The sequence below is a fragment of the Eubalaena glacialis genome, chromosome X, assembly GCF_028564815.1.
Source record: "Eubalaena glacialis isolate mEubGla1 chromosome X, mEubGla1.1.hap2.+ XY, whole genome shotgun sequence".
In the NCBI taxonomy this organism is placed as follows: Eukaryota; Metazoa; Chordata; class Mammalia; order Artiodactyla; family Balaenidae; genus Eubalaena; species Eubalaena glacialis.
In genome coordinates, this window is record NC_083736.1 from 108,505,145 (window position 1) to 108,532,029 (window position 26,885).

General features: G+C 41.1%; 1 protein-coding gene across 1 annotated transcript in view; it reads left to right on the forward strand.

The window, feature by feature from the left end:
- DOCK11 (dedicator of cytokinesis 11) overlaps positions 1 to 26,885 on the forward strand; it is a 189,925-nt gene that overhangs the window by 47,273 nt on the left and 115,767 nt on the right. Inside the window, exons 7-14 of the mRNA XM_061178676.1 lie at positions 9,392 to 9,526; positions 11,704 to 11,881; positions 12,299 to 12,378; positions 13,640 to 13,723; positions 17,796 to 17,936; positions 19,160 to 19,372; positions 24,363 to 24,485; positions 26,302 to 26,384. Coding sequence (XP_061034659.1) covers positions 9,392 to 9,526; positions 11,704 to 11,881; positions 12,299 to 12,378; positions 13,640 to 13,723; positions 17,796 to 17,936; positions 19,160 to 19,372; positions 24,363 to 24,485; positions 26,302 to 26,384 — 1,037 coding nt within the window. The remainder of the gene's footprint in view (positions 1 to 9,391; positions 9,527 to 11,703; positions 11,882 to 12,298; positions 12,379 to 13,639; positions 13,724 to 17,795; positions 17,937 to 19,159; positions 19,373 to 24,362; positions 24,486 to 26,301; positions 26,385 to 26,885) is intronic.

Sequence of the window (26,885 nt, forward strand, 5' to 3'; positions counted from 1 at the left end):
TCAAAATATTAAAATGCTTTACCCATACTTAAGCTTTAGTTCAACATTAAGTAAATATAATGTATGGAAATCTGGATTCCTAAAACAAGACATTAGGAAGTTAATATCTTTACAAAACAATTCACAGGATTCCTTTCAATAGTGAGTTATTCTAATGACTTTAAATTATAATTTGCTTTACATATAACTTTTTAAGGAGTTCATATATTATAAATCAAAATACAGTTGTCTGTAAAAAGTGCATGCTTTAAATTTTCTTTCATAATTTGTGAACTACAGATTGGTTAATATAGTAGGCAGAATAAAGACCCCCGTGCAAAGGTGTCCATTCCTAATCCCTGGAATCTGTAAATGTTCCCTTACATGGCAAAGGGGAGTTAAAATCACTAATCAGCTGGTAGGGAGGTTAGCCTGGATTATCCAATGTAATCATCATGGTCCTTTTAAACTGGAAGACGGAAGCAGAAGAGGAGAGTTGGGGAAAGAGATGTGAGGGCAGAAACAGGGTCAGAGAGAGATGCTGTGTTACTGGCTTTGAAGATGGAGAAAGGGCCAAGAAATGGAAGCTGGAAAAGGCAAGGAAGTGGATTCTCCCCTAGAGCCTCCAGGAAGGAACACAGCTCTGCTCTAACCTTGATTTTAGCCCAGTGAGATCCATGTCAGACTTCTAACCTCCGGAACTGTGAGATAATACATTTATGTTGTTTTCAGCCTCTAAGTTTGTGGTAGTTTGTTACAACAGAAATAGAAAAGCAATTCAATCAGTTAGTCAAAGATTGATTGTTTAGCTTTTGTATTGTCTACCCCTGAGATTGCAAACTCCACTGCTTACAAAGGCCAGGCAGGAACCATAAATTCATGAAGCGGGGGCGGGAGGGGGGGTGGGGGGGGTGGGTGGAGGGGGGTGGGGGGTGGAGGGGGTGGGGGTGGGGGAGGGGGTGGGGGGTGGAGGGGGGTGGGGGGTGGAGGGGGGTGGGGGGTGGAGGGGGGTGGGGGGTGGAGGGGGGTGGGTCCGAGGCAACCTGGTGACCACGTTGCTCTGCTGCTGCTGAGCTAGGCTCTTTGCTTTTCCTCTTTTTTATCCCCAGCTGTTCATATTTTGGCCGCTTCTTTCTTCTTTTTTTTTTTAAGTGACATATAATTCACATAAGATAAAAACACTTATTTCTTTTAAAACCTCTACCAAACAGTAGGCAGAGGAAGGAGAAGAAGAGTAAACCAATTTGGTCATATGTGCTACACAGTTCTTTAAAAAAAAAATGTGTGAGGAATAATTTGAAATATAAAGGCCGTTAATGAGCTTTGGAATTGTCTCTGGTTACGGATTTCATTTATCCCAGCTATTCTTTATTATGGATTGTGGCTCTCCATTTTGGATTTCTGGGAGCTGAAAATACACCCTATGTTCTTCTGGTTTTACCTCCAGATAAAGGTCCAGCCAGATTCAGTTAAAGGCTTCAGGGATTTTGCCAAGATATTTTTTTTCCTATAAGAACTATGTTTTAACTCTTATTTAGTTTAGCATCGTTGAAATTCGTGGAAACTTGCAGCGTTTACTGTGCTCTCTCTCCCTACATAAACAGAGGGCGTGTGAGTATGGAGCAAGGCAGGGGGAGGATTGGGCATGGGTGGCAGTTTCGTAGTTGTCAGGCTGGAGGTTGGAGTGAGGGCCAAAGCAGAAATCCCGGCCCATGAACTGAGGTGCACTGGAGACCTCAGGCTTGTATCCCTAGGTGCCCTGTACAGGATGGGGGATCATACACATTCTTCCTGCTTCAGGCCTGGATTGGCTCAGGCATAGACAGAAGAACTGCAGTAAAGGGCTGCAGAGTTCATGAGGCATTCTGAAAGGAAAAATTCTGCATATCTGTTTCTGCCATGTAAATCTTTGAAGTGAAGCATATTAATGCCTCTCCTAAGCAAATGGGAAGATGATTCACGTATGCTGTTGGCTGAGTCACTTTCCTGATCGTGGTGGCAGGTTTACCTTTGGTGCATCCAGAGTCCCCTGCCTGCAAGGAACTCCAGCCCACACTGATGACAAGCTTTGCTGGCTTCAGCAATGAGCACCACAGGGCTAGAGCTCGCAGAGTTGAGAGCAAAGAACCGTTTCTGTTAGGAAATTCAAGTGTTGACAGCCCCTGCAAATACACAGCAGGCTAACCGGCAAACTACAGCAGAAGGATCTGGGTATTAATCATGACTCATTGGCAAGTAGCAGCCTACGGGAGCCATGCGTCTTCCCTCCTGTTTTATCTGCACTTCTTTGATGCGCTGTGCTTTGACACCGGCCTGCAGATCCTTCTGGGGATGACAGGATTAAAGCAGGGCAGCTTGGTGTCTTTTAGAGTGAGGTGTAAGTTTACAGATCTTTATTCACTTAAAAATTTCTGGATTTTAAAAACTATGTAGAATCAGTCCTTTGGAAAGTTTGAAATCATGCATGACCACTTTAAACTGTTTTTTATCAACAAGTCTGAGTCCTTTTCCTGGCCCTTTTGACTCTCAGAAATAAGGCAATCTAATGGCCAGGAAGGAAGAGATAGAATCATGAGAGAAGGTTAGAAAGAAAAAAATGGAGGAAAGAGGGTTAGAAAAGACTCCGCAACGTCCAGTAGATAAAAGGAAATCAGAAGACTCCTACTTTATAAGTTCTTTTGAGAAAGCAACCACATGACCTGTGATGCGATGTGAATAATGTAGCCAAAGTAATTTGTATATGGGCTGCTTTAGAAAGTTCAACCTCCCTAACTAGCTGCCAGACAGTTTTGCAAGAACATTCAAGTCGATGGTGACGGGCTCTAGGGAAAAGGGGCTGGTGAAGGAACTAAGCTGAGTTCTTCATACTGGAAGGTTGGAAGACCCCGTATTTACGGAATAAACCTTTGTATTTTCCCCAGTATACACCTTTCCGCCAGCTAGGTCAGTTTAGATACAGCCTGCACCATTTTCTGCAGTTGTCATTATTTTCCCAGAAGTGCTTGCTGAGCTTCCCCATTATCGGCTGAGAACTAGCCGCGAGGAACCCAGGCTACAGGAGAGCTGCTAATGATGTGTGTCACTCTCCAAGTCACAGTTCTCAGTGCCCGAGCATGTCCTTTCACGGAGGCGGCTGTTGGCCACACGCAGCTCTCGCAGAAGCTCTGTTGGTTGTCTGGGCACGGTGACCACCTTACTCAGCTCATAATTGCTTTGTTCTCGGTGTTCATGTTAAAACAAGACAAGCCTTGTCATAGGTGATTAATTTCCCCAATTTGTACCTTCTAGATAATGAGAACACACCCCACTGCCACTCTTCAGCTCCTGGGAAAGTTTTGGAGAGAAGTTTTAGATAGCATAGAGAATAAATGATCCGTCAGGCAGAAACTCCAGTGCTAACAGAAGCCTCCATGCTCTCTTTCCCAAGTAGCTGCTAGAGACATCTGCTTTTCTCAGCTTCTCTCCATATCAGTGAAGGAATTTAGTGTGGACTAGATAGCTCTGATATTGGACATGACCTTCCCGTGGTATTTAGAACTGTTTTTCCTAAGGGGTATAATGATGTATGGAATAAGGAAGAATCTGATCTTGACGGTGGTTTTTCATTTAAAAAAAATCTGCTATAGATTCTTGGCCAACCCATTGGGACACCCACCTTTATGCATCTTCTTGGCTCAATTTGGTCACATTCCTCAAGCTCCCTCCTCCCCGTTCTTAGCAATTAAACATTGAAGTGTCTGGGTATGTTATCAGGGTTGCAAGTTCAACTGCTTGATGTATGACTCACTTCCGGTGCCCTCCTTTCCTTCCTCCCTTCCTTCCTTCCTCCTTCCCTCCCTCCCTCCCTCCCTTCCCTCCTTCCTTCCTTTCTTTCTTTCCTTCTTTCTCTTTCCTTCTTCTTTTTTCTTTTTTTATTTTTCTTCTTTGCACAAAACAGAGCCATTTGTTATATATCCAGAGTCTAAAAGTTCTCACTTATTCTTTGACTGTTACGGGAGGGTTTTTGGCCTTCTGCAGTGGGAGAACAGCAAATCAAAAGAGGATTTTACCTAAGAAAACACAGATGATATTAAAATAATTGCTGGGAGGCCAAGGTCACTATGTTTACTGGAACAAAGAGAAGAGGAAATCTTTTCTTTTTGATATATTAATACACTGCATGCTCAAGTCTCCCAGTCCATCTCTCACAGCTAACAAACGGATTACACTCATTTTACCAGGTAAGGGATTTCTCACTAATTTGTTTTTTTTTATGTTTACTTTTCCCTCATTCATTGGTGACTGTTTAAAACCATTTATTAGGGGCTTCTTATGTGCCAGACAATATTAGGAATCAATGAGTTCATCATCACCAAATATATCTTGAATACCTTTTTAGTACAAGGTGTTGGCACTGTGGAGGGTAGAGAGAAAGAGAGGTGTAACATGTAGAGTTTAAACCTGTTTGGGGAGATGAGACACACAATAATAATGTATTGTTTCAAGGTGGTACAGAGACCCAGTGCTATATGAGTCCAGATCACTGTGATCTGGGGTCAGAGAAGGCTTCTTGAAGGAGGTGGGGCCTCCAAGGAAGGGAATCAGAAAGGAGGTGAGGGTGGCAGGCAGTGTGTACAGGACAAGTGTGTTAGGTGAAGTTGGGTAGTCATGGGAGATGGAGTTGATTTGGTCCTTTGGTATTGCCCCGTGCCTCAGTTTCTCCTCTGTAACATGGAGATGATAACAGTACTTACCACATGAGGTCATTATGAGGATTCACTGATGTAATATGAGAAAAGCACTTAGCCAGAAACTGTAACGTAGTAGGCACTCCGCAGATGTCACAGATTGTTATTATTTTATATTATTAGTAGAATTGTGAGAGCACCTTGAATACCACATCAGGCATGGGAGCCTTACCATATGGGTAACTGAGGGTCATTGGAAATTTGAGCAGGACCATGACATGCTCTAAGAAAGATAAATTAATTTGTCTCTAATGAGAAGGGTGGATTGTAGACCCCTCCTTTTAGACTTTGCTTCAAACTAAATAGTTAAAAAATCTCCAGTGCCTAGATATGATAGAATTATCAAAGAAAAGCTATTTGATTTTTAACCAGTCTCCCAGACAGTAGACCTATGTAATATATTAAAACTTGGTAGGACTGTAAAATGATACAGTGGAGAGTGATGAGTGATATATTAGGCTGCCAACCTACTGGTAAGGGTATTCAGCAGGATGGCGTTCCTGACATTCTGGTATAATTAACTGCAGTTCAATTTTCTGATAAGTCGTGGGGTTTTCTTCCCCATTGTTTCTTTCATCTTTGCTTCGAACAGCTCTGAGACCCAGTGTGTCTCCTGCTCTCCTGCTTTCTCCTTTTCCTCTCTGCCTCTTTTTTCCCGTTCTATCTGAGACATGAGTCAAGTAAGTTTCCCCCGCCCCATTTCTACATTGCTCCTGGCCCACCTACTTTGCCTTCAGACCATCCTTTCTCAGGGCTCCTGGTTCATAGAACTTAGCAGTAAATAATTACCCTCTAGGGAACACACGTAGGTAAACACCCTTGAGATTTGTTATATAAAATGATAAAAGGCTGTCCTCATTTTGAGGATGCTAGGTGCTCAAACTTTCTGGCCTTCCATCTTTGATTCAACCGAGTGACAAAAGGCCTTTGTTCCTGCTCCAGAAAGGGTCATATGGTAAATGTGCAAAAGGTTGTCATCCAGACAGCTCAGGGCCTTCAGGAGACTTGGCAGGACCTGTTCTCAGAGAATTATCTCCTTTGGCTAACTCTCTATTTTATTCTTCTGTGTGGTCTGAGTGGGGCACTCATGAGGAACCATGCCTCTCACTGAGTACGGTGGGGAATTTTCAGCTGTGTTCACCATCTAGGAAAAATAATAAAGGTGCGGAGGAGGAAAAAGAATATGGGCGTTACAGAGAAACACCCTTCTGTTCGATGAAACCGCTGGAGAATCTGTACTGGAGAATGAATTATTCATTAATTCCTCATTCATTTTGCAAAATTTTATTGCTCTCCAGGCGCTGTTACAGGTACTGGGGCTACAGCAGTGGATGAGACTTGGACCTTAACAGTTTAAAAGAGACAGACAGCAAATAAATAAATAGATAGATGAATAAGATATATATGGATAGTGATCATTCTATGAAAAGGATGAAATAAGGTGCCGCCATGAGGGCAGGTAGTCATAGAAGGCCTCTCGGAGGAGGTAAAATTCAAGTGAAGACCTGAAAGAAGCTGTGGATATGTGGGGCAAGAGGCTTCCAGGCCAAGGGGACATGAAGTGCAAAGGCCCGAAGAAGGCTTTTTTGTTTGAGGAACAGCAGGTAAGCCAGTATAGCTGGAGCAGCATAATTAGAAATAAAATCCAAGAGATAATCCAAGGCCAGAGCCTGCACATCATCCCAGGCTATGGGGGAAGGATTTTGGGTCTTATTCTAACCTTGATGGGAAGCCATTGGAAGGTTTGGGCAAGATTCTCTTTGTCATTGTCCTATGATTCTGATTCCAGTTCTACCATCGACTTGTCTGTGTGAACTTGAGTGAGGTCTTGGTCTCTCAGTTTGCTGTTAGGTAAAATGTGGATAACAATGCTTATCCTCAAGTGACGTTAAAAGAATTAGCTCTTGGTTACAAAGGACTTGAGGCCTTCAGATGAAAGGTATGATATAGGGTAATTACCACTGTTCTATATAGTCATTATTTTAACAGTTGTCTTCTTTTCGAAATGGAAAAAAAACAGCGTAGACGGGTACCCTAAATAGCAACATTAAAAAAAGTCCTGTTTCTGACTTCCCTTTTTGGTTCCATATGAGATTTAGGATACTCCTTTCTTCTTTGAAAAGTACCTTAAAAGCTTCCCAGAAGTGGAAACCCAACGTATATCATAGAATATTAGAATGAGAAGACGTCTTCGAGATCTTACAGATCTGTCGTTGGGGCAGAGTCTGCTGTCTCTAGAAATGGTTTTTTAAAAAATGTCCTTACTGTGCAAACTGAGTGCTTTAAGCCTGTAGGAAATCGCTTGGGGAGTGTGGCCCCCAGCTGGGAAGGCTGCTGTGTTATTTGTCCATTTTCAATAAAATTATTTGTAGATCATGAAAAAAAAAAGGATCTTACAGATCATTTGATCTGATCCCATCATTTTACAAGTGAGGAAACAGAGAGAAGCCAAGTCTTGAGGACAGTTTCACTGCTGGGGAGCAGGAGTGCTGGGTGAGAATCAAGATCGTATGACTTTCAGGCATCTGCTCTCTCCCCAGATTCACGAGCTCCCTTACCTCAGTGTCACATTTAGACATAATTGCAATGTTACAGGAAGTGATTTACTGTAATTTCAGATCCCTTTCCATCTCTATTGTGATGATCGTGCTTTGCTAATATTGGAAATGGCGGCTGCCACAAAACATCTTTGCTTGGTGAGGGAGCTGCACATGAAAAAAATTTTGCAGGCTATAATTTGACTCTGTGCCACAGATGTTTTGCTCTGTGTTTTCCCTTCCTCTGTTGCTGGCTAAGGACTCTGCCAATGGAGTCTATAGACTATACCACTGAATCTATGAACTTTGAGTTTTAGATTTGATCATGGTTCAGATTCTAATCTGGTTGTAATTTTTTTAATGTTAATTTTTGCCTGGAAAATGTATTTTAATTTTTGTCATACATAAGTATTGTGATAACTTCTAAAAAGTGGTGTTTTGTTCATTTGAAATCAGCTCATTATGTCATTTTAGGTCTTGTGGTTCCATCAATTTAATAACAGATACGAACCACTGTCATGAAAATAAGCAAACGTAAATATATATATCTATATATACACATATATATATGATCACTGTTATGATTAACATTTTCCTTATATATGAATCTAGATGTCTTCATTATAGTTGCAGTAAACTTAAATGTGGGTAAAATGAGATCTCACACACACACACACACACACACACACACACTTTCTGTGCATTTGTATACTGATGCAGTAATATTTACTTGATTGGCATTGAAAAACAAAGTGGTATTTTCTTCTTGGACTTCTTTCTGTTGATACCATATAGCCCACAGGGCCCCTCCCTGAAATAGAAGCAGTAAGCATTTACCAGTCTAACCTGTTAGGGTGTTCCTCACACTGGTATATTTTTGTCATTCATTCTAAAATCAGTGATATTTGAACAAGTCAAAAATAACTACAAGCGTATGATTTCTTTTTACTGGTTTTCCTTAAAAGAAATGCCCCTTAACCTATTTCTATATTTTGCTTACTCTCATGCCATGGAGAAATGAATTGTTGATATTTTAGATACTTTGCCAGGAGTTAAGTAGTTTTCAAGAATAATCTTGCCAAATAATACTCTTTCCATAATTAAAGTTCTTAAAATAGTCAGAGATCATACTGGATTATCAGATGGGTGATTGAAAATGGCTAGCTTAGGTCTTAAAGCTGACTTCTGTGAGTAAGACAAGATGCATAGGAATGCATTTCTTCAATATGATCACCAAGAGGCTATTTCCTAGTCTGTCTTCCCATTCCCGCCCTGAAATGATTTTAGATCTCTTAACCAGGGGAATTTTACTATAACAAATGCTGAACACAGCTTGCAGTCTGTGGCTTACTGAAAGAAGCATAGATTCATCAGAGAGCTCTGAATCCTAACCCTAACCCTTTTTCCACCTCCTTCATCAGGTCCAGGAGTCTTTTAAGGGAGAGTAGAGGGGCAGAATAAATGAATCAGGCTGTCTTTTCCTCCTTTTCCCCATTCCTGTGGGCTTCGCTGTGAGTTGTAGCAGCAGGCTACTCCTTAACTGTTGTGAATCCCTAATTTCAAACGCGTGGCCCAATCACATTGGGCCTTTTGACTCAAATCTCAGCATACAGGGCGCTGAACAGCAACTGGTGGCAACTAATTGCTCTCAGTATTTCCCTGTGAGTGTGTTATAAGCTGGACTCTCGGGAGTGGGGACACTGGAGCAGCATAGGTGAGTGCAATAAGATGTGCAGGTGAGATGTAACTATATGATAGAGGGTGTATGTGTGTGTGTGTGTGTATGTGTGTATGTGTATACACCCTTGGATTTGTGGTGAGGTGAACGAAATTATAAGAATCCAGTCATGGTTTGCAATTAAACAGGAGAAGGATGCTGTAGCGAAATGGATAGTGATTCAGATACAAAAATGCTTTATGAACTTTAAAGTGTTAAAACTTCTTCTCCAGATATTTGACTGAGAGTAAACCACTTGACTTCAAGCTCTCCATCTTAAAACAAAATCAAGATAATGGTAATTCCTAATGACTTCCCCAAGTTGTCTGAAGATTGTCCAGATATAATGCGTGTGGCAAGCCCTTCAAGGTTTTTTGTTCAAATGCAATGTATACATAACAAATGTGTCACTGCTGGTTTTTCCCCGATAGGTGTTCAAGAGACGGTATTTTTACTTAACCCAGCTGCCTGATGGTTCGTATATTCTCAATTCCTATAAAGATGAGAAAAATTCAAAAGAATCTAAAGGTTGCATCTACTTGGACGCCTGCATTGATGTTGTTCAGGTAGGGTTATTGATCAACTATTAAGAACCTCAGTATTTTTCTGCCTTGGTTAATGACATCTGCATCCACCAAAACATTCATACTAGCAATTCGGAATCCTCCTCAGAGTTCCCACTCTCCCTGTGTGCCACTATTCAAGTGTCTACCCAGTCCTTTGGAGTCTGCTCCAGAGTGCCTCTTGAATCTCTTACCTTCTTTCCATTCTCACTGTCTTCCTCTGGTTCCCCCTTTTATCCTCTCTTGCCTAGAGTCTCACCTTCCTGCCTTCTGATGTGTCGTCCGGCTTCCTAAGACGTAGATGGGGTCCTTCACTTGTCTCTTCAAAACCTTTTGGCTCTTGATTTATTGTCTTGCAGAGTGAACTCGAAATCTCTTACCAGGGCATTGCAGGCCCGCAGTGATGTGACCTTACTCTCCTTACTAACCCCATCCCCCCGGCATCCCCGTACACATTCTGTGCTCTAGTCACACCAGGCTGAGCACTCCACTGAGTTTCACGCCTATGTGCCTTTCTTACAGTTGCTTCTCTGCTTGGCATATACTTCCCCTTCTGTTCCTGTTTGAATCTTATCTTTTAAGACTTGGCTCAAATGGGACTTGTGGCGTGAAACATTTTTTGTGTTCTTCTTCACCCTCATGGAATTAAGCTCCACCTCCCCTGTGCCACCACTGTACTTAGCTCTGCACGTTCCTTTTTGGATTACAGGGACCATGTCATATTCATGTCTGGGTCCCTTATAGTAATTAGCAGAGTTGTACATACAGTAGGGGCTTAACAAATGTTTGCTGATTTGAGTTACTGAGGAGGCAGGGACATTAGGGTTAGCAGGGATGGGGTGGGAAGCAGAGGGCAGAGAGATGAGTAAATAGGAAGTTGATTGACCCTGGGATAGGAGCCATCACTACAGAGCCGGGGTGGCCTGGTCGGCAAGAAGGAGCACTGCATTGAGTGGAAGGCAGGAGATGTTGGTTCAACACCCTCAACCTACCTGAATCTTAGTTTTCAGAACTGTAAAGTGGGATTAATAATATCTACTCGCTTTATCAAATGAGATTGTCATGAGGAGCAAGTGAAGAAACACTTTAAAACATAAAATATAAAAGATATAAAGATCTATGTGAATAGAAGTTGCCTTCTTTTATATATATATATATATATGTGACAGCTTTCTTATCTACTGAAAGGAAGAAGGCACATACAATTCCCAGATTTTCTCAATTAGCTCTAGTCTGGATTGACCTCCTTTTCTGGTGCTCCCAGACTCTGCTTTCCCCTCTATTTATGATTCCCTCCTCCCAAATATTTTCAAATATATAAATCTTTATGACTTGCTACAGCAGTTTAATTTCATTCTTTACTATGCTTTGAAGATGAGAAGGAGGAACTTTTCTTGGTTCCTTCTTGAATGATGACCATGCACTGGAAAATTATTGATTCATGAGCCTTTCTTGAAATTAATGCTGAGGTATTTGGGAGGGGGGGAGAGTGTGTCATTTCTTTTGTCATGACAGAGAAGGTGGTAATATAAAAGAGGTGTCATCGTGTTTGAGGAAAGGAAGAGGCTTTTATTTTCCTTATGTGCTAGTATTCAGCCTGGGCCATTTCCATCATTTTTATGGAGAGCCACAATTTAATATGACCCAACTACAGTCTTCTTTTATGCCACTGTGATGCATTTCATATTCTGCATGGCAGAGTGAATTAGATAGTGATATTGCATTTTATGGTGTGATATAAAGCAAGTACCAGGTTTATTTCAGGTCACATTTAAGCTTGTTTTTAAGGGCTGATTTTGAAAATCTATGAATATGCCAGGAAAACTTTAAGCAGGGTGGAAATAGTAAAACATTTGCTTATTTTTATGGTGGTAGTTTGATTATCCAAATGTGGAGGATGTCAGAAGGCCTTAAATGATAATACTCACTCAACGTGTAGTATTTTATGCCAACTTTGTGCATGTACTGCTGTGCTCAGTACTGAGGGGAATAAATAAGATGTTTGACATGGTCATTCATCGTCTTGGAATTTCTATTCCTTGTTGAAAGAAGCAATTCTTTCATGAAAGTATTGACGTACATATGTGCTGAGCTGAGGTAAAAATAAATAAACTAATGAAATCTAATATTAAAAGGGCAACTAAACTAACTGAACACGTCTTTTTTTTTCCCCCCTCCAGTGCCCCAAAATGCGCCGTCATGCTTTTGAACTCAAGATGTTAGATAAGTATAGCCATTATCTGGCTGCTGAAACTGAGCAGGAAATGGAGGAATGGTTGATAACTTTGAAAAAGATTATTCAGATCAATACCGACAGTTTAGTGCAAGAGAAAAAGGAGACGGTAGAGACAGCACAAGGTCAGAATTTTTAAATGATTCATTATTGAGGTAAAGCCCTTGTCTTTAATCCATGGGAATGTCCTTTGTGTAGAGTGAATATAGAACTCTTAATCTTGAAGGTTGACCTACTTCTTCATTAAAAGTGACTATGGAGGTTGATAGGGTTTTCTTTTCTTTCTTTCTTTTTTTTTTTTAAGAGTTGATGCTACATGGGCTCTGACATATGAAATATAACCAGACTGAAACAGATAGGGAATTCATGGCAGATTTTCAAAAGTCCATTAGAGTTTTCCCTGTGCTTTCATAATCAAAATTCTTTGCAATAAATCTAGTAGGAGAGGTTGGGATGGGAGAGAGAGATAGTTAGGATATTCCACTTAGGTGATTAGTAATGGTCTGCATGGTTTAGAACATCTGCTTTTAATGAATTCGCAGATGATGAAACTAGCAGCCAAGGAAAAGCCGAGAACATCATGGCCAGTTTGGAACGGAGCATGCATCCGGAACTGATGAAGGTACATCTTTCTGATGGCAACTTGCCTTCAACTGAGACAATGCAGGATTAGCTATTAAAGTTTGAATGCTGGATTCCATGTGGCAATGTCGTTTCTAAGATAAAAACCACAACAAGTGAGTGAAACAGGTAGAGATGGTAAAAGAAAAGTTACACTCCTAAAGCTGGACCTGTAAGTGCCAACTAACAGTTTGGAAAATGTTATTTTTTTTCCCTAGATGCCAAGAAGTACTTCTAGACTTTTGTGACTTTATTAATTTTATCTGCTACTTCTTATTCAGTTCAGTTACTGTATGCCATTCATACACTAACTATTCTTCATTCAAGGGGCTCTTGATGAAGATTGAACATGATATTCAATCTAATGATTTGTATATGTTTTGTATGAAAATCATAGTCTTTCTATATGTGAATGCCTATGTATATGTATATGAATAATTTCATCAGATAAAGATTTTGGTTAACAGACAGCGTTTGTGTCAGTTACTCTGCTCTTTGGTGTTTGAAGTGAGCCAGTTTTGAAAGTGTAGAGGGGATTATCATACCTATCTTAGTAGGTTACATATATTACTCTGTGGACTCTCTACTATAATAGATTAGAAGGTTATGACCCATTTCTTCATTTAAATCCTTGCCAAACCTATTTATATTTTTACTTTATTCCTCTTCCTGAACTAATAAGTTACACAGGTTTAGATGTTACTTTTTTCTAGTTTAAATTTACCGTTCTCTTAAGCTTCAAAGCTGTTTTCCAAAATTTAGGAACGCACTCATGATCCCCTGTAGATTTTAATGTATCCCCTCTGAGTCTTTGTCATTCCAGACCGTAGAGCCCATTATGTTTTTCCTAAAGTGATGGAATCAGAATTGTGTAGAATATTCCATGGATAGCACCATTGATATGTCAAAGATAGTGTTTTCTCTCATTTATTCTCTTTTACATCCAAAGTCTCTTGTATTTCTTTTTTTGTACTATGGGTTGAACAGTATTCTTGGTATTATAAAAGGCATATAGAAAGTATAAGAAGCTGATCTATAGCTTATTTATGGGTCATGGTGACTGTGACTCTCTGCCCAGCAAGCATTCTTTATCCACCTTAAGTGCTTGGAAATGGAGAATAGTATATTTTTGAAGCTGTGGCAGATTGCTAGTTTCACATAAACTAGATAATTAAATGGCATTTAATACTGTTTTGAAGGAAATGAAGTAATGTTTCGTGTTTGTGTGTGTGTGTATATATACATGTTTGTTTTAATTTTAGTATGGAAGAGAAACTGAACAGCTGAACAAACTCAGTAGAGGAGATGGAAGACAGAACCTTTTTTCTTTTGACTCGGAAGTTCAGGTATTAATGATATATTTCTTTAAATAATCCTAGAATAGTTGCTTATTCAGATAAACAATGTCTGAAATGTTGAAATCACTGATTTTTGCACTACTGGGCATATCTATTGCTTTATACTTGTCTTGCTTACTTTGAACAAGTAGCTTAACAGCTAACTTCACTAAGAGGACTAACGTATATATGAATAGTTTGGGACAACATAGATGTATTTTTTTTTTCTCTCAGTTCTTTATATTCTTTTCACTTCATCTACTCCTCAAAATGGATAAATTAAAGAGTCCTTAACAATGGTTTCAGTGCTTTTAACCCATTAAATACAATTGTGATCCAGTAGCAGTGAATATCTACAGTATAAGGAACACCAAGTCATATGAGACGTGTTTATTTTCCACTTTTGATGTAGGCCTGTAGAATTGGGATAATTTTCATGTATCTCACTTTAAATGGAAAGCGGTGCAGGGAAGTGCAGGTTTATGTGCACATGTGTATTTTAATCTCTTTCATGAGAGTGAGGCACTTTTTGTACTAAGATATATAGGTAGTTAATATTTAATTCCATGATATTTTCTTTTTTTACCTTTTTAAAAAATTTTTATTTTATATGGTGTATAATTGATTAATGATGTTTTGTTAGTTTCAGGTGTATAGCACAGTGATTCAGTTATACATATACATGTATTTGTTCTTTTTCATATTGTTTTCCCATTTAGGTAATTCCATGATATTTTCTAATTAAATTGCTGATTTTTTAAAATGGAAAAATTCTGCAGTGTATAAGTATTACAAATATTTTTCCTAATGGAAACTATTTCACAAGAAAATGAAATTATTTGAGGGAAGATGAATATTTTGGTTTTCTTTTCAATTTTTCTACATGAGATTTCTAATTAAAATCTATGGAATTTTTTTAATAGAAAAGTATGCATTATATAAGCATTACAGTTTTTTCCTCAGTGAAAATATGTCAATACAGTATAAAATAATTTGGGGAAGACTGATTTTGTTTTCATTTCTTTTTGCTTCATACAGTTTTCTTTCTTTTTTTTAAAGAGGAGCCTCCTCTGATCTTTTTTTTTAAAATAAATTTATTTATTTTATTTATTTATTTTTGGCTGCATTGGGTCTTCGTTGCTGCACGAGGGCTTTCTCTAGTTGCAGCGAGCGGGAGCTACTCTTTGTTGTGGTGCACGGGCTTCTCATTGCGGTGGCTTCTCTTGTTGCGGAGCACGGGCTCTAGGCACGCGGGCTTCAGTAGTTGTGGCACGTGGTCTCAGTAGTTGTGGCTCGCGGGCTCTAGAGCGCAGGCTCGGTAGTTGTGTGCTACAGGCTTAGTTGCTCCGCGGCATGTGGGATCTTCCCAGACCAGGGCTCGAACCCGTGTCCCCTGCACTGGCAGGTGTATTCTTAACCACTGCGCCACCAGGGAAGCCCCCACTTCTTCATACAGTTTTCTAACTAAAAGTTTTTAGTCTGAAATGGAAAAAGTATATAGTCTATAAGTAATGCAAAAGTTTTTCCTTAATAAAATACCACGTGAGAAAATAAAATTATCTGGGGAAAATTTGTTTTAAATGTTTCCTCTCCCTTTTTCTCCATAGCTCTATTATATTATTTGTGTAAGTTGTATGAATTAAAAAAAAAAGGGGGGGGGTATAGCAGGCCTTGGGAATGTTAGTTCTAAGATATTCATTCAGAAATTTACTCATTCCAAGCATGTCTGAGCCTTTGATCCCCCCCCTCACCATCATGATTGGGCTCTAATTGAACATGTCAGACTCTTTGATTGTATACAAAGAAGCCAATTGACTGTGGTTGAAACTCAATCTAGTGTCTTTAAAAAATCTGTGGTGTAGTGTTTTTGTGGTCATGGAACTGAACTGATTTTATGTTTGAGTTGTTTATCTGTGAGCTACAGTGAGAGAAAAATTCACAGTTGCAATGAAAGTTTGACAGAAAATTGAGTTCAGTGTTGGTTATGGAAGGCAGTTTCACTACAGAGAAATCCAGGTTGTGTGTGTCGAGTACTTTTCTAGGTAGGCAGTGTCATCCTATAATATCGGCTGTCACTTTTGGCCAGAGTTCAGTGTTTAGAGACGTGTTTTTTTCCACTGACCATAGAGAATAAAGAAACACTGGGGAATTCCCTGGCGGTCCAGTGGTTAAGACTCCGTGCTTCCAATGCAGGGGGCACGGGTTCAATCCCTGGTTGGGGAGCTAAGATCCCACATTCCAAGTGGCGTGGCCAAAAAAATTAAAAATGTACACGCCTAATAAGCATCCCCCAAAGAAGAGGCAGACAAAAAATTTAAAAAAACACAAAAAACAAAAGAAAAGAAACACTGACTGAAGGGCGTGGCTCCGACTTTGAACTACTGAGGATGGCCATATGTCCCCACATTTGCACTCTTAGGCCTCAGAAGGGAAAGAATTTGGGGGCTGGGGTGGTTTAGTCCAGCTTCTCTTCACATTCCACTGTCTGAGTAAGCTAGAAAGGAGAGCAGATAAATGGGCGGAAATTAGAATTGATCTCCATGGCGATGACTTGCCTCCGCTGGCTCCACAGATAGATAAGTGTTCAAGAGGGAGCTGTCTAGTCCCACACATTTGTAGATAAATAGACTCTGGGGGGAAAATCGTGCTTTCAGGTACGAATATTATATTTTAGGCCCTTTTAAGGAGAATTTTGTCAGTGATGTAGGCAAGGTCAGAACAGCTATAATTATCCAAGACTCTGCAGGCACAATACCTGCTTTGGCTTGAAATACTCAGGCAGTTGAGAAAAATTCTTATGTTTCTTGGCTTGAGTTTTCCATACTGGCAGTATATTCTGCTCGGATTCATCCAGTCATTTCCCATCTACCCTGTCTCTGGTCTTATCGAAAGTATAGTAAGTTGTCCCACAGTCTATACTTTTCCTCCCATTTGCGCACAGAATGTGAGTCTGTTCAGACCATTGGAATGAACAGAGGAACTCAGATCGCCTGAGCCGGGTGAGCTGAGGAGGAGGGTTCTGTGAGAGGAATTCTTTGACTCCCAATATCTTTTTTTAAACTTTATTTTGAAATACCAATAATTTTAAAAAATATATCTCTGTGGCAGCCAGGGTTCATCTCCCAGCTCTGTTAGAAGCTGAGCTCAGGGATTTTCAGTTTCCCAAGCACATGCCTTTCCCTCTGTTCATCATTTCAATGTAGGTGGTCCCCAGAGGTCCGGCCTTGTCCTCCTCACCCTAGTTACCGCTGATTCCCAAATCCAGATCTCCAACCCACACCTCTCCTATTTTTCCAACCACCTACTTGCATCACCTCAAACTCAACACATCCCTAGCTGAACTCATCATCTCTGTTCACCCTCCCCCTATACCTGCTATTCATTTTTATTTCACATCTAAGTTTATAACATCACAGTCTACTGAATCTTCCAAGTTAGAGGCCATTGTGTTATTCTTGCCTTCCATATCCATTCATGTCAAATTTGTCTCCTGCACAGCTCATGAAAGAAACAAAATTCCTACCATCCTGAAACATAATATTTTGTGGGGAAGACAAACAATAAACAACCAAATAAATATTAAAAATAATGTTAGAAAACGAAATTAAAGAAAGGGAGTAGAGACCTTCAGAGAGTATATAGTTTTATATAGGGAATTAAGGAAGGTCTTTCTGTGGAAATGCCAATTGATTGGACACTTGAATGAAATGAAGGAATAAGCCTTGCATTTATCTTGGGGGAAGAGGGTTCCTGACATAACACCAAGTGCAAAGGTCCTGAGGTGGGAGTATACTTGGTGTGCTGGAGAAATAACCAAGGAGGCCAATGGGGCTGAAGAGAGGCGGGGGGGAGGATAGGAGATGAAGTCAGAGGAGCGGGGTGGAGGGTGAGGTCGGGATTTCTCTCTATCTGTGTTTGAACCTTACTATAAGAGCTCTACAAAGGCTTGTTGAATAAAAAAATAAGAGTTCAAATGAAGAATGGACAGAGAACTGTTGGATTTTGTAATTTTTACTCATAGATCTATATTCATATGATATCTATTTTGGGGGGGAAATGATTCATATTATGTATTTTGTAGAGGTTGGACTTTTCAGGAATTGAACCTGATATAAAGCCATTTGAGGAAAAGTGCAATAAACGTTTCCTGGTAAATTGCCATGATTTAACGTTCAATATCTTGGGTCAAGTTGGAGACAATGCAAAAGGACCACCCACAAACGTATGTATGAATTTTCCTTCTACCTCCATTAAACCAGTGCATTAAGAAAACTTCTTCTTCCTTTTTTTTTTAAGATTTTTAATTTTGTTCTGAGAACTAATTTACTGCATGCAAATTCCATTGCTACATGTTACGGTAAATTTGACATGGAAGAATTTCATACATGTCTTTCTTTTGCCAGAATAGGAATGTGTTTTCATCTTGAGAGGATTCATGAAAGTCTTACCTATTCAAAATAGCAGGTAGAGTAGGTAGGCTCTTTACATTCAAGAGGGACATGTCTCCAGAACCTGGAAAGTCCTCAAATTTGTAAATTCTACTAGAGAATATGACTTCTGTGAAATTGACTCATAGCCATGAGTAAGGAACACCAAAGCCATGGAGGAACACAGATGCTGTGCAGTCAGCTCCGCCTCACTCACTATTCTCATAGGGTGAATTCATTCTGTTCTTCACAGAAAATTCTAATTATTAGCTGTCATGCATCATTTGAGCTGGTTAGGAATACTTGAAACTATGAATGTAAAATCGCCAAAGAGACTGCATTTTAGGTTCATCTTTTCGGGGGTTCTAGTTTGTCTTTGAAAAATATACACAGTGATGATTTATTCTCTTACAAAGTAGCTGAGATGCACTAGCAGACTTTCGGTGTGTAAAGGGTTAATCTTTATGCCATCTGGCATGAAATTTCTCTTTGTGACCAGCTTTCAAATGCCATCTGTAGAGAGGAATCATGTCTTCCAAAATTGCTGATGGGGCAAAGCTTTTGTCAAGTAATTTGATGTTGACTGATATTAGCTCTTATTAAATGTATAATCCAGTAAGCTGTAACATAGCAAAAGGGAAGATTTATTTCTACTCTGTAATACCGGCATTATTTTTGGGTAATTTCAATAAGCCTATGGAGAATTAAAATTTATTCATAGAACAGTTGAAGTTCTTTAAATGTGGCTTCTGATTTCTACTCATCATTTTAAAAAATTTATAACTTGTGAAATTATACCTGACAGAAGTTAAAATTTGATAGTCTGTTATTTAGAATGCTCTTTCTTATATGCAAATGAGCCACAATGCAATTTTACCTAAATGTTGAACTCAGAAAGGAACTGTAATCACAGAAACTTGAGGAATTAAAAAAAAATTATTTTGTAATTTGTGTCCCTCCCCCCACCCCACCTAAAATTAAAGTCATAGTTTAAAAACGTAATGGTTTTCATTCCCAGGTTGAACCCTTTTTTATCAATCTTGCCTTATTTGATGTGAAGAACAATTGTAAGATTTCAGCTGACTTCCACGTAGACCTGAATCCCGCATCTGTCCGTGAAATGCTGTGGAGCCCTTCAACCCAACTGGCTAGTGATGGAAACTCAAGAGGCTCTTCACCGGAGTCTTTCATTCATGGAATTGCTGAATCTCAGTTACGCTACATAAGGCAGGTAAGGAATGATCTTTTAGCCTTGGTAGCGCATTCAGAATAAGAAACAGAAACACCCTTGGGTTCCTTCATAGTTTCAGGCCAGTGTTTTCATGGGCATTCCATCTCTTGTAGGGTCTGTGTATAGATGTTTTTCTGGTGACTGAAGTTGGAGGGGAAAAAAAGGAAACCAGCAAATATGCTAATAATACACTGGTGAAGTGGGACCGTGATGTGAATCTCAAAGGAAGTATTTTGTGAGATGGAATGCAGATGACACAGACACACCCCTGTACCCCTGCGCATACTTTTGAGCAAGGCAATAAGTACCTGTAAGACTCGTTTCTTTGAAGAAAAAGTTGACCCTACAATAACCTTCCCTCCCTAACTCCCATTCCCATTCTGAGTAGGTAGTTTTAATGGAGCATAAACTCTCTTTATTCAAGGAGTTCTTGTGTCACAGCTGTAATGCTACGCTCCCCTGTCCTATCTGAGGCAAAGAATGCCCTTTGGAGGGAGCCTAACAGTCCCCTGGCATTTTGACCTCTGACCAGACTGGACGCCATAAGAGGTTAGGCAGAGCAGAATTGATGGTCTGCCTTCTAGACTTTTGCAACTGAAAATTCGAACAGTACAAAAATAAAGAAGAAAGTAAAAATCACCACCCACAGATAACTATTAACATTTTGGCAAACATCTTTCTAGATGTCTCTGTTGTGTCTATATAAACACATACACATTATATATACTCTTATACAGACTGTATCATAGTCATGCTGTTTTATACCTACTGTATTTATTCAGCATCATGTTTATCACCCTGTATCACTATCTGGATCAGTCACATTCTTATTAAAGGCTAATCTGTTATCCCACTGATTTAGCTCATTAGGATATTTCTAATTTGGGGATATCATAAAGAACACTGCATTATTGCATCCTTGCGCTTACATGTTAGCTCACTTGTTGAATTATCTCCTTAGAATAAATTTCAAGCATTGGGGTTTTCAGGGTCAAAGATTATGCTCATTGATACAGATTGCCCAATGGTAGGGGACTTGACATGTGCTGTCACTCCCCTCTGTGGGCTGTGGATCTGTGGTCATTTTTTTCCCATGTTGCTCCTCATTCCCTTACATCCTCTTAGTTTGTTACTCAGACTGTGGTTGTCACATACTTGAACATTCCACTATAACGGCCTATGCTTCTAAAAGAGAGATTGAGCAAGACAGTATTACAAGTATTTGAGAACCTGCTATTGAATTACATGTTTAAAATTTTCCACACAATATCAAATAAGTCCTTCTAAGCCAATGGTGTATTTGCTGCATTAGTTCAATGTGCTCAGCTGTCTGTTCAATACAAGAAGTTTAAATTGTGGTTTCAGGTGTCATCCCACTTATAACCTAGGTCAGGAAGAAAATCAGCAATTTTGCATATCTCTTGTGTGCCAGAATTTTCCATTGGTGTCTCATGTAAACACTATTGTCTTGTGGAATAGGATAATTATTGCTGTTTTGCAGATGAGGAAACTGCTGATCAGGGAGGCTAAGTAAGCTGCCCATCATGACCTGGCTGGTAGTGGTGAAGGTGGGATTTGAGCCTAGGTCTGTTGGAAAGACCTCAGTCAACAACATTAGGCAGTATGTAATTAAGTGCTGACGTGTATAACACAATGGGAGTGGAGGAGTTTGGAATGTGAGGAGGGGTCAAGGGTCGGGAGTTGACTTAGAAGACTGCATAGAAGATGTGGGACGTGAGAGAGGCTTCAAAGGAATACATGAGAGCTGGAGAGGTGAGAACGATCGGCAGCGGCCTCAAATGGCTTTATCATTTTGCACCCTTGTTCCAGATCAACTAAAGATACCAGGAAGCGGTCATTTGCTCCAATATTTGAACATTTTCTTTTGAAGAAGGCTTTTTCTTCATCTTCCTCCCGTTTAGGACTAGGATGCAGTACTGTGTAGGGAGAGACTGGATGTTAGCAGATCTGAACGCTAATCTCAGCTCATCAATTTTTTTTCAGCAATTTTTTTTTTCAGTATTTCTCTAGGTACTTTATCTGTATAAAGTCATTTAATTCTTACCACACCCCCAGTAAAGTAGGTAGGTCCTATTCCTATCCCCATTTTATAGATGAGGAAACTGAGGCACAGAGCAGTCAGGTGGCTTGCTCAAGGTCACAGAGCTACTAAGATGAGGAGCAGGACCTGAGCCTGGGTCTAGCAGGCTCCAAAGCCCAGCTTTCCCCCCTCTACTGTACTGCTTCCCTGTCACCCTAGAGACAGGGAAAGAGCCTGGTTCCCCAGCATTCCTGGAAAGGGCTGTCTGGCAACCCCGTCACCTCCACCAAGGCTGTTCAAGGGGCGGCATGATCTATAGGAAGAGGCCACTCCAGGGCTCGGTGGACAGTGGGGGCTTGTGGGCCATTCTAGGCTCTCCCCATCTGCTCCTTGGAGCAACAAGGTGACCACAGGAAAAGGAGGAAGCTGGGTCCGTTGAGTAGTTTTGCCTTTCTGACACCAAACAGCCACTGTGACCAGTTACTTCACTCTCAGCTGCCTGGCAGTTCCTTCCCAGATGCCCTGACAGAGCTCAGTCCCCCGTGTCCCCCAAACTGACCTGTGGCTTGTGGGCTCCCCGCTGGGGGGCAGCAGGTGTTGGGCGCTAGTGAAAAGGGGGCACTGCCGTCACGTGCCCTGCCGTGCCCTGGGGGCTAAGTGCTGGGGACTGGGCTGGGGGGACCTGGCCCGCTTTTTAGAGGGAGGGGCAGTGAAGTGGGTGAGAGTCACCCTCCGGCGGGGGCAGGCCCATCCATGCCTCCTTGGTGGGACAGGAGGGAAGGGCCAGAGGCCTTGTCCTAAAGAGCCAGACTCCCAGCGCGCACAGGATTCCTGGGTTTTCTCTGGTTGCCCTTCTGTGTTCCGGGGACGGGGAGAGCTCGAAGCTGGTGGGACAAAAGGCGAAGCAGCCCCAGAGAGTCTCCCCCTGGACCGGAATCCTGGTCAGTTGGTCAGTGAGCATCTCTGTGCCTCAGCATCCTCATCTGTAAGCTGGAGGTAACCATAGTACCTGCATCCGGGGTGACCGTGAGGCTCAGACAACGTGTGCTGTCCCTAGCAAGCACTCGGCTCTGTACCAGGCCCGCCGAGTTGGCTCAGTAAGACGTGGCTGCTATTCAGAGCAGTAGTAACAGTGATAACAGATAAACGAGTGAAAGCAGCTTCCTCTTATCAGTTGTCAAATCCTTTAAATGATAATATTCGTTGCTCGCATCAGTGTGGGGAAACGGCTGTGTGGGGAAACTGGAGTACTGGGCACGGGGAACAAAAGGCGCTCAGTGAATGTTAGCCATGGCAGTAATCGGTGTTACTGTTCTCGCCAAGCTGTATCGCGTGAGATGTTGGAAGCCTAGGTCAAGAGGCTGAGAGACTGTGTATCGTCTGGAAGCCCTGGCTGCAATCTTCACCCACTTATTGCATGAACGTCTCTAAGCCTCAGTTTCTTAATCTGTAAAATGTGTATATCGTAGCGCCTGCGTTCAAGGGTTTTTATGAAGACTGAGGGAGATGGTGCACGAAAACTATCTAGCACAGTTATGTGACAATCGGAAAGCATGAGATCGCACTCAAGGTGCACTGCTCAGCATACCTTCTGCGGGAGCAGCTCGAGCAGTCTGCCAGCTGCATGTCACAGCCCGGGCAGCACGCTCCTGGCAGAACCAAAAATCAAGTTCTGTGATCTTGAGACGCTTTGGGTTACTCTGGCAATAACCAGGCACCTAATGTGCATTACTGCATTTAATCCACTCAAGAAGATTACAGAAGCGCTCTTACTCTCATCATCCCCCATTTCATAGATGGGAAATCTGAGATGTAGAGAGGATACGACTTGCCTAAACCCATAAATGGTGGGGTCAGCGTTTGAACCGAGGAAATTTGACTCCCCGAACAGTTTTTAACCACTTTCTTCCATGCTTGCTGCTTGGGAATTCAAAGCTAAATCAGCCATAATCCGGGACCCTTAGAAGCTGCTGGATTTGGGGGAATTACTTAGCGTCCTACACTCGGTTTTCTCTTCTTTCCTGTCTACCTCAGAGGGTTCTTTCTGGAACAGATGAGCTACCGTGTCTGAAATGCTTTGAAAACTGGAACAGACTATCTTAACACAGTTGGTAATATACCACGCAGAAAAATAAAACTTGGTGGAGTCCCAGTGATGGATTTTTACACTTGAATTCATTTGTGTGGTGCTCCTTTAAGCAATGGACATAACCAACTAACAGGCTATTTGGAAGACATTATATTTGGAAGGAGCTGAACTGGAACAGGAGATGATATGGTTGTTCCACATGCCTTCAAAGAAAACTCATGGAACTTGGGTTGCATCTACATTGGTACCTGAGATAAAGTGTTTGGGAACAAAAGGAGTTTTGGATCCTCTGTCCTCTACCTTTACGTTGAGAGCACCAGAGCTCTTTAACTGCAACAAAGGAATGTTTTCTATAGGATGATTCAGTTTTTATGTTATACAGAGCAGTAAAGTATTTTCTTCCTTCTTAGCTACCATCAGTAGTAGTTAAGTGTGAGGGAATTGCCCTGGAGTTACAGGCAGTTACATTTAAAAATGCATATCCGGTTCCACTTCAGAAAGGCACGCTATTTTTGCACATGCCGCTTAAGCCAAACAATACATGCTGTACTGATAAGACCTAAGGATGCACCTCGCAAACACCGCCGAACACAAGAGACTAAGCAGCCAGGGTGACACCTGTGCTTTGGGGACTAATACACGTGAAATTGGTGACAAAATAGAAAATCCATTTTGAAAGGAACATTGGGAGCCTGGGAAACTGTATGAAAGGAAATGCTGTCTATTGCCAGGGCCCTGGACATGATCCTATGTTGAATATCAACATTCTGTGCTAAACACACCACTAGGAATCACTAACCAAACAACTGTATATATGAGGTTACATTCAAGAAAAGTCTAACAGAAGGAATTTTTTCCAGGGAATTTTCTCAGTGACGAATCCACATCCTGAAATTTTCCTGGTTGCGAGAATTGAAAAGGTGCTCCAGGGAAACATCACGCACTGTGCAGAACCCTACATCAAAAATTCCGACCCGGCAAAGGTATTTATAAAGATCGTTTGTGAGCATTTCAGCCTGATGTAGAATTTGCCTTTTATTGATATTTTAAATGGTATCATCCATGATTCCTCCCAAAAGAAAACAAAAAACAAAAACCCCACAACGTTCTCTCAGCATGCAGTATTTTCTGAAAATGTTGTATACTATGTGAGTATGCATGCTAAGGCTTGAACGTGACTTTTTCCCCTTTTCTTTTATGTCCTTTTTACATGACGATCTGATTTTTGCTTGTTTATCAAAGTAAGAGCTAAAGGCTTTTAGGCAACACCTGTTCGTTGATACCGTATCCTTGGCAATAGCTACCCTTTCTTTACTCCCAGCCCTGCAATACAGGCTTAGAATGTCAGAGCTCGGAGGATAAAAATGACCCAGTCCTGCAGTTTCCAAATGCCAGTCTGTACTCAAATTTACTCCTATCTGTGATGAAATGAGAAAAGAAAGACAAGATAGTGAGCCATTCATGAAACTTCAGTGTATTTTATTCGAAGGGCTGTCCTTTATTCCGAGATTTTTGCCCTTCCTACTTTTTAAACATTATACCTGTCTGTCTTTCCTGAAATGTTGACATATGAAATGGCAGGGATTGTTTTTTACCATCCAGGGGCTTTAAATGGCAGCCTTCAAAGTCGGCGACCCATATAATCATCCAAATTTCTGGATCATGAATTCCAAACTTTTGGAAATTATTGATCTAATTCTCTCGTCTCATTTTATAAATGAGAAAAGTGGGCTTCCCTGGTGGCGCAGTGGTTGAGAATCTGCCTGCTAATGCAGGGGACACGGGTTCGAGCCCTGGTCTGGGAAGATCCCACATGCCGCGGAGCAACTAGGCCCGTGAGCCACAACTACTGAGCCTGCGCGTCTGGAGCCTGTGCTCCGCAACAAGAGAGGCCGCGACAGTGAGAGGCCCGCGCACAGCGATGAAGAGTGGCCCCCGCTTGCCACAACTAGAGAAAGCCCTCGCACAGAAATGAAGACCCAACACAGCCAAAAATAAATAAATAAAAATAAATAAATAACTAAATAAATAAATAAATGAGAAAAGTGAGGCCCAGAGAGGGAAAGCATTCGTGGCACAGTTCATTAGCGGCACTCCAGCTGCTGAGTATTTATAAGAGTCGATCTGTTATATGTAGCATTTAGCTGTGTGTCCAAATAGTGTTTATTACGTGGGAGATGCTGAGGAGACCTATGACTAATTTGTGGGAAAAGAAATTCTGAACAATATAGATAAAAGCCTCTAGCATTCTGTATCCCTAGGGGTGAGCATACAGCCAGCATTTTCACAGCCTGTTTAGACTCTATAGGCAGTTAATCTCCTTTGCCATCTCCCAGTGCCTGTGCAAACAGCAGTTCCTGCCCACACTAAACTAATTGCATTGATTCTTGGTCATTTGGCTTTTATCTTGGGAGTAAAAAGGTCAATGGTACCCAGAACAAACTTCTCCCAAGAATGATGAGTGTCTGCCTGCTCAGTTGTGAAAGGAAATACACATTAAAACTGCTTAAATTTTCCCAGTAGTGGTCTTTGGTGCAAAACATGCCCTACATCTATTTTGTCTGTCTTCTGATATCTCGATGAGGGCTTTGTTGATGAGAAAACACAGAACCTTTAGGAAATACTTTCGTCTTGAAAAGTGGGTGGCTGATGTGTGTTGTGTTTTACTTGTAGCTACTTCTATATATTGTTTTCCTAGATTTTGATGTTTTATATCTGTAAGTTGGGGCATTTATTTTTCTGGGTGAGTCCCTGGTAGTTTGAACAAATATGATCCTATCTTCTTATTTCTGCCCTTAGACAGCCCAGAAGGTACACAGGACAGCTAAGCAAGTGTGTAGCCGCCTTGGACAATACAGAATGCCCTTTGCTTGGGCTGCCAGGTTTGTACAAATATAATCCTGACCCATCTATTCACACTCATATGTGAAGTTGAGGGCTGTCGTCTTTCCCAGTAGCATTTGGAAGTCTGTTTCTGACAAGCCAGTTACATCTTGGGACACTTGGGATGTGTCTCAGTCCATTCGGACTGCTATAATGAATTATTATAGACTGGGTGGCTTAAACAACAGACATTTATTTCGTACCCAGAGGTTAGAAGTCCGAGATCAGGGTGCCAGCATGGTTGGGTTCTGGTGAGGACTCTCTTCCAGGTTTTAGATAACCAACTTCTTGTATCCTCACATGGTGGAACGAGGGCGGGCTAGCTCTCTGGCCTCTTATAAGGGCACTAATCCCATTTATGAGGTCTCCATCCTCATGACCAAATCACCTCCCAAAGGCCCTACCTCCAAATATCACCTTGGGGGTTAGATTTCAACAAATGAACTTTGGCGGCATGGGGCCGGGGTGGGGGGAACGATACAAACATTCAGTCTGTAACA